The following is a 13,652-nucleotide window of genomic DNA, read 5'->3' as shown; positions in this document are numbered from 1 at the left end:
AAAATACTCTTGTATTTTGCAAAATTATTATACTAGTGGAACTCAAATAGTTGTTTGAGAATTATACGTATTCTATGTTTTAGACAAAAAAATATATATAAACATCTTGAGTCATTTCTTTCCTTCATCTCTTGGTATATTGCAAGTTATAATTGTCGCTCTAACTTAAGAAGAAGAAAATTTTCAAACTTAGTTTGTAAAAATCTTTGTCAATACGTCTAACTAACAAAACCTATCATCTTACTGCACTTCTTGTATTTTTCCTTTTTCACGAGATCCATTCCACCAAATCAACCTATTGTACTTCTTGTATTTTTCCTTTTTCACGGGATCCATTCCATCAAATCAACCTATTGCTAGAAGAAAGAAGGGCAAAATTGACACCTAAATTCCAAAAATTTGGGGTGATAATTAAGAGCAACCCCATATTAAATGTGTCACTATTTTGTTTACTAAATTCTTATTAATTATGGAATAATTAATTTGTAGGATAAGACCAACCAAAATTTTGTACAATATCTAGAGATAAATTTGACATAAGAAGAAATTAATTTAGCTAAAAACTTGGTAATTCTTTAAAGCAAGGTTTTCAATAGTTTAATTCTTATAACACTAAATTTGACTAAAAACTTGTACGCTGATATAACCAATGAAAAAGGTGGCAACAAAATTGATGAATCAATTGCTGCATACAATTTTTTTTTATGAGACATTTAAAGTTATATCAAGTTAAAAAATTATGAAGAACTAGATTGTAAGGTACCAACTTCGTTTTGGAGATGCAATTGTTTATTATGTTGTCCATTTAAGAACTAGTTTTTTTTTTAATCCTTAGTAAGAATGTTATTTGTAATTATATTTTGAGAATCGAGTGATACTTCTGAGGCTTTGTTCCACTTTCACTTCAAGGTTTGATTGCTAATTGTCATGAATAGTAAAAGGGAAAATGTTTGTTTATTTTATTAATTTGGAAATCAAACAAATTGATTTTCATAATTCAAACTAAAACAAAAAAAATGTAGAATAAAGTACAAAGTTAGCTTGCCAATTAACTATGTTAACCATCACATTAACATTATATATATAAAAAACTCACAAAATCATAGTTAATTTTCCACAAAACATTAAATACAAACCCTCATTTTCCAATCAACTATTATAAAATATTACTCCAAAAACATTATAATATACCCTCCATTTAGGAACAAAAAACCACATATCAACTACCTAAACTAACTCTACCAAACCACATATAATTCAATTTTGGGGTCAAACTTTGTTACCTCACTGTATATTCCAATATACCCTTCCAATCCAAGAGATCAAGACAAACAACACAAATTTCTAAGTTAATATAAATGTCCTTTTAACATGTCAAAATTAATATTGATAAAATATCTCTAATACACGTTTAACGGATCCTTAACACGGTTAAAAAAACTAATAAAATTAAATTTATTGTATTAAGAATGTTTTATTTTATTATATTAAAAAAATATTTCAATACTTTTGTACTGAAAGTATATATATTATTTGGTGATTTCTAGCGTGAAGAATATAGGAATAATTACTCATGTCTATTATAAAATATTATATAGGAAAGAAACATATTTCCATCAAGAATGAAAATGTTGGGATTAAAAAAAATATAAAAATATATGGGTGAGATATTTAAAAATATATTAATATTGTTTGATTTGGAACTTAAATTTTTTTCATATTTTTGTTTTTAAAAGATATTTTGGTAGTTTAAGTGAGGAAGATCATATAAATTATCATCGGTCTCGACTCTTTGTTGTGAAATTGCAAAGGCACGAGTTGCTTATAAGGCACAGGTTGTTCATAAACTTATGAAACCCATGCTTGAAGAGGATGAACGTGGGATAGATTCCCAACGTTCCGCAACCTAAGAGGATCGGTTCATATCTTGAATGAGTCACTCAAAACATGCTCTCAACGGAATCCAGAATGTGCTTTCAACGAATTCATATCCCCTCTACACTCTCCGGGAAGACTCAATCTTCTTCTTTACAACTACTATGAAGAGCCTTGATGGTGGGAAGCAATTTTGCTCACATAGTGGGATGATGTTATTTTTCCTTCTATAAATATTAGTCTTCTCCTTTGCTCCAAGCATCACTCACTCATTGTGCACCCTTTCTCCAATTCGCACTCATGCTTCATCTTCCTCTCTTTCTCTCTTCCTCTTAATTCTTTTAGTTTAATTATAATATTTATGGATTTATTGGATTCTTACTCTTTTAAGAGTAACTTGCTAGTTCTGATTCTTGGAAATTTTTGAGAAGTTCCTCTTGTATCCTAGGAGATTTGCACAATACACCACAGATAGTGATCACTCACGCCTCGAGAAATCATCTTTGTTCATGTTTTAATGGCTAAGTTACTATACTCCTAAGCGATGTGAGACTATTAAGTGTATCAGAACAAATTTTCATTCGACGTATAAGGGTCGAGATCCTCAACTATGAGTTTTGTATGGTAGACCTAATAGTTTCACATTACTTTAAGAATTGAAATCAATGATGATTTATATTCTCTTTCAATCCTTAAAAGTGTCTTTAAAATTAGAACTCTCATTGAGTTATGAGTTTCAAAACAAAAAAATACCTCATATAAATAAAAGAAAATTACTTAGCTGTCTTACCAGAAATAGAAACAAAATTCACATATATAACGAAGATTTAGTTTGATTATTAGATTAATTTATTTAATTAATTATACTTAACTAATAAAGTTTGTGTTGTTTAACTCTATAATCTTTGAATCTGGTGCGTTCAATGTTTAATAATATATCTGATGGTTATGATTAAAGGAACTTTTCGCAATGGTTCACGAAAGAAATGGGCATCGAAAAAGTAAGAAAAACAACGTGTCGTCCGCATTGACATTCAAGTTATCGTCTCTCACCAACCGAAAAAACGCGGAATTGAAACCTTTTGTATTTAACTCTCACAGGTCACTGCTACCTTCTTCTTCACCGTACCCATTCCTTGAATCCCGATTTGCATCAACAAATCATCCTTCACTCGCATCAGAATCACAAAAGGTTTTTCTTCTTCTTTTCCTTTTCTTAAATATAATTTCAAATACAAATTCTTATATTTATTTCTCGGGATTAGAATTCGTTGATTATTCAGGAACCCTTTTGTGAATGTTTTTATGGGTTGTGATCAGAATATTGGATCCGATTTTCAATGCCATTCATTTATGATCAATATGTATCGGTCTGTTTATATTGTTATTTTAGCGTATGTGGTTAGAAGGATTTGCGAATTGTTGTGTTACGTCGTTGATACGGTTCATGAAATGGGGCATGATTATCGTATTTGAGCATTTCGCATTATAATTCTTTTTATCATCCCCATTATATGCTTTTGGAGTCACCGATTTCACCTCTCAATTGTTGCATTGTGTATGTTTGCGATGCTTTGTTCGGTGTTCTAACTAGACTTTTGGGAAAGATGTAGTGAGATCATCAATTGTTTGACAGATTCAAGATTGTGAAATCTTTCATGACCGTGGGATTTTTATGGTATTTCAGGTTCAGTTGCTGTTGATTGTTGTGAAAATTTTTCTGTGGGTCGAAACTTCAAGTTCTGACTCAGGATATGAGGAATGGAAATCAGACTGAGTATTCCGGTGAAAGTTCTGGTTCAACATCTCTTAGCAGTCAGCAGGATGTGGAGGATGACCAGATGATTGCTCTTGTGCTGTCTGAAGAGTATGCGAAATTAGATGGAGCAGTTGCCCGGCGACTTACCAACTTGGAACCTGTTCCTGTAAGAATTCCCCCTAGAATTCCTACTTTTCAGCTATTTCCCTGACTAAAACTTTAGATTTTGAGTGTTTGACCTGTTATGGTTATATGAAAGCCTGCATTATAAATTTTACTTATCTTTCTAGATACTAATAGCTTAAGCTTTTAATAAAGTTACTCTATGACTATGTGGTCTAGATTTTGATCCTTTTAATCCCATTCTTTCTAAATAAAAGTTAAAGTTTAACAAAAAGTTAGGATAGATAGGTTCATTGTCCAGTTCAATAGGGGTGGAAATTCAATCTGTTTATCATCTAACCATCCAAGATAAAAGCTAAAGGTTAATGAATTGGTTGGACTAAATCACCATATATTATTGAATGGATTATGGACCATTTAACATGTTTTGTAATCTATTGGCTCAAGTAGTCTAAAGTTCATTGGTTGGGCATAAGTCTTTAAAGGATGAGTCTCGGACCCTACCATGTTTAGTGTGAGAATGTATATAAATATGGAACTTTATTTTATTTTATTTTTTTGAAAATAAAATATAATATACTTGAAACAGAACAGATTACTAATACATGTTTTAATTATATCATAAAGGGATTACTGTTTTTACCCCGCATGTCCCTTATAATTTAATTCAAAATTTAGCAACACAATTCAATATCCCTTATGTTCAAGCCTTGAGGTTCTTGGGCGAGTTGAGTTAAATATAAAATAGGTCACACAGTTTCACCCAACAGTTTCAGCTTTTGGGAGAATTGATTCACGACGTATATAATGCTTTGAAAGGATAAAACGGTTCTAGCATTGTTATTTACTTCTTCCTTTCTTTGCCAGTACACCTTCTAGATTTGGCTTAGTTTCGATTTGTTTGTATTCTGTGGTATAATAACTTATACTTCATCGGCTTGTCATCTCATAAAATAAGACAAAAAGTGTGTAATTGTTCTCCCCCTTCCTTGATAAGCATTGGAGGGAATTATATCTTAATTTTGATTATTTTTGTTTGTAATTTATTCTAATTAAAACTTCGTGAAATTACAGCATGTTCCCCGGATAAATTCCTTTTTCCCCACTGTAAATGATGCCAGTATGGATCACCAGCGTCTGCTTCAGAGGTGTGTGTTTCTCCTATATTAAATATACTATTTCTTATGTGAATATTCTAAAACTGTAAGTTTCTGTCCACCCCTTTGCTAAAAGATGGATGTTAAAACAATGGCGATGGGCAGAAAAGAAGAACTTTTATTGTTTACAATTTATAATTTAAAGCAAAACTGGTCAAGTAAATATTTTTCATTTGAAGAACTAGAAACAGAAAATACAACACGAACGACTACTTAAATGATAATGAGTTGGGATAGACATGTTCATTGTGGTCAAATAGAGAGTTGGATTGGAGGCAAGCTTTAGTTATAGCAGCAAATTTGGGAGGTAATGTAGTAGAGGTTGGAAAATTAAAAAAAATTAAGCTGCTACAAATAACTGCTGATGAGAGCAGTATTTTGGCATTCTTTCTATCTCTTGGAATAAACAAAGTTAGGGATTTGCAATAGCTCATCATCAGTGAAAATGAAATGTAAAAGAAAAGTCATGGGGTGAAATCAATTGGAACCTTTTTGTATCAGGATTTCAGCATGCAATGCAAGTAATTACTTGGTTTTTCTGTTTAACAGCTACTGTTTGTTAATGATATAGAGACTATATATGCATATTCTGAAATTGTATCTAAAATGGCTGGAAAAATGGACACAAGACCAGATAATAATTTCATCATTTTGAATCAATCCAAAATATTTATAAACGAAACAAATAATTAGTTCCCACCCATGGGTTGAATGGAATCCTATGGCATAAATCAGTTAATGAAAGAATAGAAAAAGCTTTTATTGTGTCACTTCAATTATATATAAATTCTTGAACCAAAGAGTTAATAAGATTAAATTCTTGATTACCAAGAATAGAATAACTGCTTAGAATAAAGAAACAAATTATATTTGTGGAGAAGTGCAAAATCGTATTCACCATCTTCATTTTGTGTTTTGATTAATTGGATTGTTTCTTTATAGATTCCAGAACAAGGTTAAGATATGTTTTCCAACAATCCTTTATCATGTCATCTAAGGAAAACAGTTCCCCAAATTCTGTGAATTTATTTAGAATAATATACCAAGATTCCACACTTTTCTTAAATGTGAAAGAGATACAGCAGGGAAAAAGGACCATATATGTAAGATATAGAAGCGGAATGAATTTTTATTATTTTTTCATTTATGGTCTCCAATGAACTGATCTTCATCTCACTCGTCAACTATATATGATAATGTTGAAATGTAATGTTATTTTATCATTATTTCTTTTGTATGTACCCAACTTTAGGGTTAGGGTTTCAAATAAGTACCTTGCCTCTTTTGTATACATATATATAAAAGGTAAAACAGTGTAAGTTGAATACAGTGTATTTTTTCCATCTTATTTATTCAAGTGATAATAACCTTTCTATCAAAGTATAAGCTCCATTACAAGTTATAGAGCTTATAGATAGATGAATCTAGATTCTATTTTCTCATTTTTTTCACTTAAACTTCAGGAGTTAGTCTTTTCCTTCTTTAATTTAGAAAAAAAAAACATAAATCGATAAGAAATTGAAAGAATTCAAGTTAATTCGAATGAAGAAAAAATATTGTTTCAAAAAGATATTAATTGCTAAGATTAAAAAAAATTACTTTTTAGAAATACACCAAGGAACAGAGTTATGAATATAATATTCAGATTTCAAAATCAAATAACATCCCATCTATCAAAATTGAACATGTAAGTAATTACTGGGTTTTGTTTTCCTCTTTGACAGGTACTGTTTGTTAAGGATAGAAAGACTATACATTCTGAACCATTAATAACACAAGATTAGGGTTTTTGAACCATTGTTCATTCAAAGTTGACCAACACATTGATGTCTTAGGAATCTACATTTTTTTATTTTTTATAAAATAATGTTGATAAGTTTAGCCTGTAAATGTAATAGACATTCTTGCAATGGTTTTATCTTTGTTGAAGGTATTAAACCTGTTCTCTCTTCACTTCTTTAGATTGAATGTCTATGGTTTATGTGAAGTCAAAGTATCAGGCGATGGAAATTGTCAGGTGGGTTATTTTAACAACTACACATGAGGCATAAGCATTATATCACAATATCCTTTTGAATTTGTGATAATTATTCTCCCTACATTGCAGTTCCGTGCACTCTCTGATCAGCTTTATAGGTCACCTGAACACCACAAGCATGTTCGCAAGGAGATAGTGAAACAGGTATGTTGTAGTAATGTTTGTCATGGAAAGAATAATTCCCAGAAAATACGGCAAGCTATAATGTTGAAATTTGGTTTTCATGGCTTGTGGTTGTTTTACTAGGTTAACAGATTTAAAGATGTTGATTTGTAGATGAACAGTTTTGAATCAATAAAAGCATATTAAAAGAAAGGAGTGGGAAGGGGAGATACAAAGGAACATTTTGTTCTTTTACAGTGTCTGGGTATTAGTTTAAATACTAACTGTATACTAGAAGTGTCCTCCAAGGGAAGAAATTATAGATCTAGGTTAAGTTACTGGCATATTTAGTAATAAAAATTATTTTTAAATCATGTGAAGGAAGTGGTACAAATCCTTTGTTCTAAGTGGTGGAACAATATGAAATTTATCAATTATATTAAATATTGCAAATGGAAAATTTGAGATACTTATTTGCGTAAGGTTTCTCTTTGCCAGCTCAAAGATCGCCGTTCCTTGTATGAATGCTATGTTCCAATGAAGTACAAAAAATACCACAAGAAGATGGCTAAGTATGTATCTTTCTAATAAGCCATTACTTAAACTATTATATTTAATACGAGGCATCACATTTGTGGATTCTTTAAGTATCATTTTCATCAAATATACTGTATTTACCGTATTATAATGCTTGGCAGATCTGGAGAATGGGGGGACCATGTTACTTTACAGGCAGCTGCTGATAATGTTAGTCCTGCTATTTCAAACTGTTTGTTACTTTTGTTGGATGCTACCAATTGATTATTATTTTTATTCTTTTTTTCTTAAATAATTAGAAATTTCTTTTCAAAATAAGATGAAAAGGTTCAATTTGATTTTTAACTGAAGGAGAACTTTTAAAGAAAAAAGATAATTTTGTACCTTCTCAACTGTGGATATTTGTCCAACTGGGTTATAGAATGATAAAACAGACAAAATGGCATGCCACCTAGCGAAAGCTATTATTAACATAGTAATGCATTAGTATTAGATAACATGTATTGCATCTAAACATTTTATATTTTAATTCGTGTGTGTATGTTTGTTTACTATACTTTTTTTTATATTTGGCTCCTTTAGTAGGTTGATGCCTTATAGTTGACTGTTAATCTATTCGCTTTTCTTGGAGGGGTTTATGTGGCGATTTTTGTCTTGTATTACTAGTTGAAAGATTATTTTGTTGTATCCAAGCTTCTATTTTGGAGTTGAATGAATATATATTATGTGTGTTTATGAAATGTAGGTTGAGGAAGATCATGCTAAATATGAAATGTAGGTGAACTGTATGTGGTTAATCAGAAATTTAATGTGCTAGCTAACCTGAATTGCTTTTGCCAAGACAGTGAAGATAAAACTATTTGGGAATACTGGTGTGAGTGAGATGTGGATGTAGAAAAATTCACATATGAAAGGAATGGAAAAAAGGACTATAAATGTGGAAGAAAACCATAAACCTAATGAATAAATTTGTTTTATGTTTTGGGTCAAATTTCACTGTATGGTTTATTGCCTGGTCCATTAGATTGCATTGGCATGGATATATGTGCTACTTTGAAGATTTGTAAGGGAAACCCTAATTAGTATTTTTGTTTAAAGAAAAATGATATTGTATGGTATTCCCAACTTCTGCTTCTCCCCTCATTAGTTTTGGTTATTGAAGAGCTTAAATGATAAGTATCATGGTTTCCTATCTATTCAAGCATGTTGATGACGGAGAACCTTGCTACCTGTTTAGATGCACTCAAAACAAAATATAGTCGACTTTGCTTATGCTGTGATTTTTATTAGAAGGAAAAAATGCACAATGTTATAGTAATGAAGTATTTATGCCATTGATATTCATGCAATGAGTCTATTCTTTGCCGAAACTGAATTTTGCACTATCAAATTACTGACTTTTACGACATATATTCTATTGACAACTTGATGCTTTGTTTTATTGTTAATATATCTTTGTTGTGTGATTCGTCCAAAATGTCCAATAATGTTTCTTGTTTCTGATGTAGTTTGCTGCAAAGATATGCCTTCTAACATCGTTCAGAGACACTTGTTTTATCGAAATTATGCCATTGTACCAAGCACCACAGCGTGGTAAGGCCAACATCATAATTTTCTTACCCTGTCATAACTTCATTTAATCTTAATAGTTTTTATTATGAGCAAGGAAGAACTTAATAGTGATCACATGCCTCATAATTTTACTTTTTACTTTTTTTAGTATTTTGTTTGAAGAAAGGATTGCAGTTTCTGAATGGCATTACCCTTTACCCTTTCCCCCAAAAGAAAGCATGTTGTGTGTAAAATATATAATTCCAACCAAAGTTGCCATGCTTTTTTCCTTAAGCCAAGATAAAAGTACTAGCCTCTTCTAACCAATTTATGTTCATAAATTGACACACTTATAAAATCAATTGAAATATTTTGAGATCTTTAATTTTGAAAATGTGAGTACTAGTAGTATTATCTTACTTTTTTGTTTCCATTTCTCCATTTATTTCCTTAATGATGCAGAACTGTGGTTGAGCTTTTGGTCTGAGGTTCATTACAATTCATTGTATGAAATCCGAGGTTTGTCCACCAAACTTGGTCTATCTTTAGATTTGAAACTCAATTACTTTTGGTGTGTTGAATATGACTTTTATTAGTCATTGATTATTACATCTCCTTTTGTTATAGATGCACCTATCCAGCCTAAACCAAAGAGGAAACACTGGCTGTTCTAGGAGAGGTAGATAAAAGCATCATAGTGTAAGATGTAGTGCTGTGTATACATTCTGTATCATTTATAGGTAAAGGAAAAAATGTCCACTACACTGCTTTTCAACCGGGACTTTGGCAAGTCGACCTCTTAACTTCCAGTTGAGAATAAAAGGAAGACCTCTTAATAGCTACAACTTTCTACTTTTTGTGTCAGTTTATCTTTGCCATATCTTCACACCATTTCAACCAATCGTTTACCAGTTGGAGCTTTTGTTGATCAGTCCCTTTCATGTACAAAATATCTAAAATAGTAACCCATTATCAACACAAAGTAGCTATTATACATTCAGTGAGCTACAAAACTGAATGTTGAAAATTCTATTTGCCAGAGTATAAAAGATGCAGTAGGTTGTGGACAATTTTTCCTACACATAAACGAGGAACTTGAGGGGGAGAGGGAGGGGGAAGGGGGTGGCTGGTTGTGGGGGAAATCACTTGTATTTTTTTTCTATATATTATTATTCACACTACTCTTGTGATGATTTTTTTATTAATTTATATTATTTGTCTTTTTTTTTCGATGGGGAGGGCAGTCTATCATGATTTGTATTTTATTTCATTGCTTTGTAAAAAGTAAGTCGTGTATTTTATTTTAAAAATTGTTTGAAGCATCCAAATCCTTTGTTTTTCCCCTGCTTATGTGCATTAGCCTGTATAAATAAATGCAAGAACTTATCACCGCCAGTTTATGATAGGTTGATTTTTCAAGAAATATTTAGAGAAAAACATCATATTGTTCTAGATAAAATGAATCCTATTTCTCATAATTTGTGCACCATAATTTTCTAGAATTTAGACGAGAGTTTATAAGAAAATTGAATAAATTAATTTTAGTTTATGAAAATTGTAATTCTCATTAATTTGTTTTATTTCCTTTTCATGTAAGTTTTTATTACTAATTTATTCAAGCTCACTTGTTGAAATTAGCTAAAAGTAATAACAAATTTTAATTTTTTAGCTGTGATACTCTATCTATAAAATAAGCATAAATTGGTTTCGTTAAAAGATTTCTAAAGGCTCTCTAAAATGGATGATAGTTGCTAGTTTTTCATGTGAATTAAGTGTCGAATCATTGATAGAATTGTGTTGTTGACGACTTAAAACACCCAAATGCTTGCTGATTCTTGACATTTATAAGTTATTTATGGCTTACTTCTTTTTTATCCAAATATAATTTAAATTGACTAGCCCTATACAAAATTTTGGGATATGTTTAAGTTTTTCTTTTTGCACCTCCGTATTTTTGAGATGTAGCCTTATAAAAAAATTTCAATTTTACCCTTTTAAAAATAAATTATCACTTGTGGGCATTCAGTGTGTTTATGTTGGGTATTTGGATACTTTGACAAGATTATGTGCTTGCTGACGGTGGTAGGTGGTAAGTGTATCGCTTTTCCACGTTCAATATTTTAGAATATTAAAAGTTAAATTTTTACATTTTAGAACTCAAAATACATATTTTAAATGTGAATTCTAGAATATATTTTAGAAATACATTCCGTCGGAATGTGTACAAATTTTCAAAATAGGTTTTAGATTGTGTACATGGGAAACTTTCCAAATGATTTAATCTGGAATAAACTAGCATTAACGACAACGAAAATAAATTCAAAAAGTAACCTCTTCAAATGGTGGGGTCTAAGACGGTTCTCGGAAGGTGACACTATTCGGAAAGAGCCTCAAGTTAGCTTCTTCGTGCACGTCTATGACTTCTTCGAGTATATCCATAAACTTTTAAAATACTAAAATTCTTTTATAAAAATAAAGTTTTGTTTTACATTTTGTTTGCGAGTGAAAAAGAAGGTGTTTGATGTGGTGGTTTTTGAAGTGGTGCATTGTGGTGGTAGTTGCGGTGGTAATGATCGTGCTGGTGTCGGCAGTGTCACGATTGGTTGGTTTGTCATTCTCATTTTCTAGTAAACTCTTGTGCCTTAAATACTCATTTTCGAATTAGTTAATCCGCTTGATCAATAGATCGCACAAAACTATAGTTCTAGATTAGATAATTCGTATGTATCTCGGATCCGAAACATACCAAACTCACACTTCCAGATTGTGTAATCCGGTACAAATGAACTATGGATTACGCAATCTGGAAGTCATTTTAGAACTTCAAATATGCCTTATGGATTACACAGTCCGAAATTCATTTTGTTGTTAAAATTTGACTTATGGATTACACAATCTGGAAGTAAGTTTAGAACTTCAAATACGACTTATGGATTACATAATCCGAAATTCATTTTGCTGTTAAATTTGACTTATGGATTACGCAATCTGAAAGGAATTTTAGAACTTCAAATATGACTTAAGAATTACATAATCCAGAATTCATTTTGCTGTTAAAATTTAACTTACAGATTACACTATCCGGAAGTCATTTTTAAGTTGTCAAATGTTTTATGAATGAAGGTGTAAGTATGAACATGGAAGTTGGATTGATTACAAAAAGATTCGATGAAGTAGAAATGATATGTAGTATGGAAGAATTAATGAATTTTGTGCATCAACATGAATTGGTTGAAAGGGACTATGGTACCCATTTTACAACAGATGAGGTGAATAAAATTTCATTTCATTCATGTTTATTGCATTATAATTTGAAAGCGATTTTGTAATATTGTTAGAATAACTTTGTGTAGGTATTTCCTTCGCGGGAAGACTTACTTGAATGGGTCCGTAGGCTTGGTTATGGACTTGGTTTTGTTATTGTCATTATTAGGTATGACATAGCAAATGGAAAGCAAGGGAGAAAGACATATGTCTTGTTAGGCTGTGAAAGGGGGGGGTTGGGTGCAGTACCCACATGGATTTATAAAACAAACTTGAGGACCTCCATGACTTCTTCCGCCATCCTATACTAAAAGCGCATTTACTATTATACCCTTCAGTAAAAAATATTTAAAAAATTAAAATATAATTTTAACCTACTTCTACTTTCTCTTTCTCGGGTTTCTTTTGTTGGGTTTAATAGTGACAAAGCTCAAGAGGGGGGGGGGGGGGGGGGGGGGGGAATTGACCTTTTAAAAAATTCTCGCAGAAACAGTGTTTAACACAGTTTACAGAAAATAAATCAATTTATTTGGAAATGAACAGATTTACTTTGGCACTGTTTGTGTTTGAAAAAAAACGTTTATACAGCAAGGTTAATCACAAGATTATGCAGATAGATTTTCCAGATACACACACACACTGATATTAGAACGAAAAGTAGTGAATCACAAAACAGCAAGCTTCAATTTTAAGCAATTGATTAAGGTTCAATTAATAGCTTTGACAATTACTTGAGTAACCTATCACAATCAATTTGTTCCAATGACTTTTAACAGATTACAGATGTTCTTTTCAGAATCAACCAGTTTTTCCAGAAATTAAGAACAGTATGAACCGAGCCCAGAAAGAACAGATTTATTATTGATTGAACAAATTTATTTCTTGACAGTTTAACACATATGCAGAAATTTAAGTGAAGAGATTAAGGGAGAATGAACACAAGGCAATTATACTGGTTCACTCAACTGAGCTACATCCAGTCTTCACCTAAACCAAGGTGAAATTCACTAAATCACACTTCAAACAAACACAAATCCCACTATTCTTGAAACTTATAAGAACTTAGGTACACTTGCTGAAAAGCCCTATTTCAGCACACACACTCTTCAAGAAACCCTATCAAGAAGAGTGTACAACCAAACTTTTACAAGAAAAGAAATGTGAAACGACTACACCTGATTGAGGATGCAGAAATCTGCCTTAAACCAGTAGAACAGATTGCTAGAACAGTAGCAACACCTCTCAC

The 13,652-nt window shown here is 31.3% G+C and overlaps 1 protein-coding gene across 1 annotated transcript; it reads left to right on the top strand.

The window, feature by feature from the left end:
- The first annotated feature begins 2,842 nt into the window (after positions 1–2,842).
- Positions 2,843–10,470, top strand: LOC137837181 (OVARIAN TUMOR DOMAIN-containing deubiquitinating enzyme 12-like). The gene is made up of 10 exons (XM_068646072.1): positions 2,843–3,067; positions 3,563–3,800; positions 4,832–4,905; positions 6,877–6,931; positions 7,022–7,096; positions 7,553–7,626; positions 7,753–7,801; positions 9,100–9,184; positions 9,605–9,661; positions 9,770–10,470. The coding sequence occupies exons 2-10, from the start codon at positions 3,630–3,632 to the stop codon at positions 9,814–9,816; spliced, it is 687 nt and encodes a 228-aa protein (XP_068502173.1). The 5' UTR covers positions 2,843–3,067; positions 3,563–3,629; the 3' UTR covers positions 9,817–10,470.
- The last annotated feature ends 3,182 nt before the right edge of the window (positions 10,471–13,652 follow it).

The sequence above is a fragment of the Phaseolus vulgaris genome, chromosome 4 (genome assembly GCF_000499845.2).
Source record: "Phaseolus vulgaris cultivar G19833 chromosome 4, P. vulgaris v2.0, whole genome shotgun sequence".
NCBI lineage: Eukaryota > Viridiplantae > Streptophyta > Magnoliopsida > Fabales > Fabaceae > Phaseolus > Phaseolus vulgaris.
This window is presented reverse-complemented; position numbering and strand designations above follow the sequence as displayed.

What these genes read in the sequence shown, in the direction of transcription:
- LOC137837181 (XM_068646072.1), top strand. Translation starts at nt 3,630, where the DNA reads ATGAGGAATGGAAATCAGACTGAGTATTCCGGTGAAAGTTCTGGTTCA. An exon ending in CCAACTTGGAACCTGTTCCT is followed by an intron (nt 3,801 to 4,831) that starts GTAAGAATTCCC and finishes GTGAAATTACAG; the next exon opens with CATGTTCCCCGGATAAATTC. An exon ending in TACCACAAGAAGATGGCTAA is followed by an intron (nt 7,627 to 7,752) that starts GTATGTATCTTT and finishes AATGCTTGGCAG; the next exon opens with ATCTGGAGAATGGGGGGACC.